Below are 2,961 nucleotides of genomic sequence, written 5' to 3'. Positions count from 1 at the left end.
AAGAAGAAGAAGAAGAAGAAGAAGAAAGTGGACAGGGAGGAGGGTTCTCTGATGGCCCGGTCCAGGGGAACCTTTGAGCCAACATGAACCGGTGCTCCTCCAGTCTTCTCACTCCAGGAAAGGCCAACATCAGGTCACCATGAGCAGCTCTGACTGACTTCAGAGGGAGAGTCGACATAACGAACTAAAGCTCTCTAAGTGAACCCTGACTTCCCTGAACAGAGTCAAAGGTAAATGAATGACACGTTTAACCTTCTGTGAAAATCACAAAACAGGAACAAAACTCCTCCTCCTGCTCCACTGTTATATACAAGAACCTACAGGGTTCCACAAACGTTCTGCTCTAGCTGACTGCACACCAACAAGAAGTTATCAGAACCAGATCTCCACCGACTGTCTGATCACTGCTGATACGTCCTCCTACAACATCAACACACGACCATGTGACATGCTGACGTGTCCTGGAGGGCGACAGGCTGGAGAGGAGACCGGTTAGGACCCGCCCCCTGACCAATCACGTGGCAGAAGTCAGGCGCGGCAGCCAATCAGCAGACACCACCTGCTCCTCATTCACTCATTCATTCATGAGAAACAGACACACACACACCAAGGAGAGGGAACCCTGCAGCGCAACACAGGGTCAGAACAGGGAGCGAGCTCCAGCCCAGGTCCAGTATTCGGTCCGGTCCAGTAACTTTGGCGGAGATGTTCCTCAGACAAGAACAAGCAGCAGTTACTCCGAGCACAAAGAAACACCGGCAGGTTTGTTCTGTTTATGTATTGATGGTAAAAGTGGACGCATCGATGTCGAGACGCCAGAAACATGGCTCCAGTTCTTCTCTCTCACGCTAGCAGATCAGAACCACGTAGCTTTAGCTTCTATCTGAGAACTGCTCTGACGAGGTTCTCCAGGACGGTTCTTGCAGTCAGAACATGGACAAAGGTTCTGATCACCCTAAAACCGTCCAGCAAGTCCCTGCAGTGGAAAACGTCCTCCAGACTTTGTACGATCAGACTGTTTTCAAGAGTCGCCTCCTGCTGGCTGCTAGAGAGGATGCAGGTTTGATGCTTCTCATCGTCCATCTTTTATCTACAGTCTCTACAGAGACCCCCGGAGTTCCAATGCATGTTCAGGTGACGAGGGTGATTCTAGATGCCATCGAAGGCGTCTGAACATCCACAAATCTTTCTAACTCGGTGTGATGAACGTGTCTGCAGGCTCGCGTAGCGCTGGCTCACGCTGTGCAGGCGTCACGGCACGACGGCAGTCTGCTCCGAGAGCAGCTGGAGGAGGAGCAGGAGGCCAAGGCCGAGCTGCAGAGGGCGCTGTCCAAGGCCAACGGCCAGGTGGTCCAGTGGAGGGCCAAGTACGAGACCGACGCCGTGCTGAAGATAGAAGAGCTGGAGGAGGCAAAGTAAGATCAGACGTTCTACTGCAACAGCACGGAGATCACACAAGAGAGAGAATAAACCTGTAGGTGGCGCTGTCGGCTACACGGCTGTAGTGAACAGAGATCAGGAGCCAGAAACAGAAAGATGATGAACTGTTGGTCAAGTTTAAAGATTCTGTCACGTCAGCTGGTGTCCCTTCGTCCACCCATTAGCTGTTAGCATGCTAACGGTAGCTTTGGAAGTTAAAAACGTATTCATTAAATGTTTAGGAACAACTGACTTCTTCAGGAGAGCTAGTTTGTGTTTAAGTTACTCCATGTTGTAAACAGTTAACTTTAAACAACCTGCTGAAGCCTCCAGACTGTTACTNGCCTATAGCTAGAACACCTGGATCTAGAGCAGGCTTTGTGAGCAGTGGTTTTATTAGAGCTACTTTAAAAGCCTACGTAGCCTGTTAATATAGAGAAGCTGATGATAGTTAATACTGCAGTATTTATTAGAGGGAAGACGTCCTTGAACAGTCTAGCTGGGATTGGGTCCAACAGACATGCTGCTGGTTCAGAAGAGTTTCCTATGGACGTGAGCTCTGACAGGTTCACAGCAGAGAAGCAGTCACAGTATAGATCTGGTCCTATGGATGCATCCAGAGCTGCTGCTGAAGGTCACTGTCTTTCTAGCCTTCTTACTTCCTGTTTATAGATGCACAGCTGCTGACTCGACCACGGAGATGTTTTATGATCATTTATAGGCTTCTTTTTCAATGAGGCAACAGCATCAACTGAAGAACGCAGTAAAGCTGCAGTTCTACCAGCCAGATGATCCACCTGTGTGGGACTAAGCTCAGACACTGACCTGTGATCCTCCTCACTGAGGGCAGACATGAACAAACCAACATGGTGATGAACTGTCTGTTGCAGGCGGCGGTGGAGAAGATGTGCCGGGTTTATGAGGACCAGCTGAATGAGAGCAGAGGCAGAGCTGACGAGCTGCAGAGACAACTGGCCGAGGTCTCTGCTCAGAAAGCTCGAGCGCTCACCGAGACCGGTACGTCCAGCGCATGGCTTCATCTCCTCTGAGGACCTTCTTCATGCATCTGGATGGAGCTTTAGACATGAACACATCTAAGTAACCCTTGTTCAGAAGCCAACCTCGTCTCTCTGATACTGACCTTCTTCACTCTTTGTCTTCTCAGCCGAGGCCGGCCGCCGTCTGGAGGAGCGGGATGCTGTGATTGGTCAGCTGCAGCGCTCCAAGGCCGGAGTGTGCCAGAACTCTGAGGACCTGAAGAGGCAGCTGGAGGAGGAGAGCAAGGTGACTGATCCATCAGCTCAGTACTCGACTGACTGGCCGGCTTCCTGTTTGGCTCATGTTGTCACCAGTGGTTCTGTAGAGGGACTGTCTGTAAAGGTGGACGTGGTTCTGATCCAGTAGCAACCTGTCAACCAGAAGGCCTGAATCAGGTCCTGATTTAATGTCTGCTTTACACCAAACAGGAGCGAAATTTACAAAATGAGCATCGAAATGAAAATGTTAACGGAGGAAACAAATGAGAGGAGAAGCAGTCAGAAG

The 2,961-nt window shown here is 50.3% G+C and overlaps 1 protein-coding gene across 1 annotated transcript in view; it reads left to right on the top strand.

Annotated features, from left to right (window-relative positions):
- The window catches only part of LOC103373592 (myosin-7B-like), a 38,152-nt gene that overhangs the window by 26,872 nt on the left and 8,319 nt on the right, over positions 1-2,961 (top strand). Inside the window, exons 31-32 of the mRNA XM_008303508.1 lie at positions 2,310-2,436; positions 2,585-2,723. Of these exons, the coding sequence (XP_008301730.1) occupies positions 2,310-2,436; positions 2,585-2,723 (266 nt within the window). The remainder of the gene's footprint in view (positions 1-2,309; positions 2,437-2,584; positions 2,724-2,961) is intronic.

The sequence above is a fragment of the Stegastes partitus genome, unplaced genomic scaffold, assembly GCF_000690725.1.
Source record: "Stegastes partitus isolate 25-593 unplaced genomic scaffold, Stegastes_partitus-1.0.2 Scaffold2021, whole genome shotgun sequence".
Classification (NCBI taxonomy): domain Eukaryota; kingdom Metazoa; phylum Chordata; class Actinopteri; family Pomacentridae; genus Stegastes; species Stegastes partitus.
The sequence above is the reverse complement of the archived record's forward strand: the minus strand, read 5'-3'. Positions and strand labels throughout refer to the sequence as shown.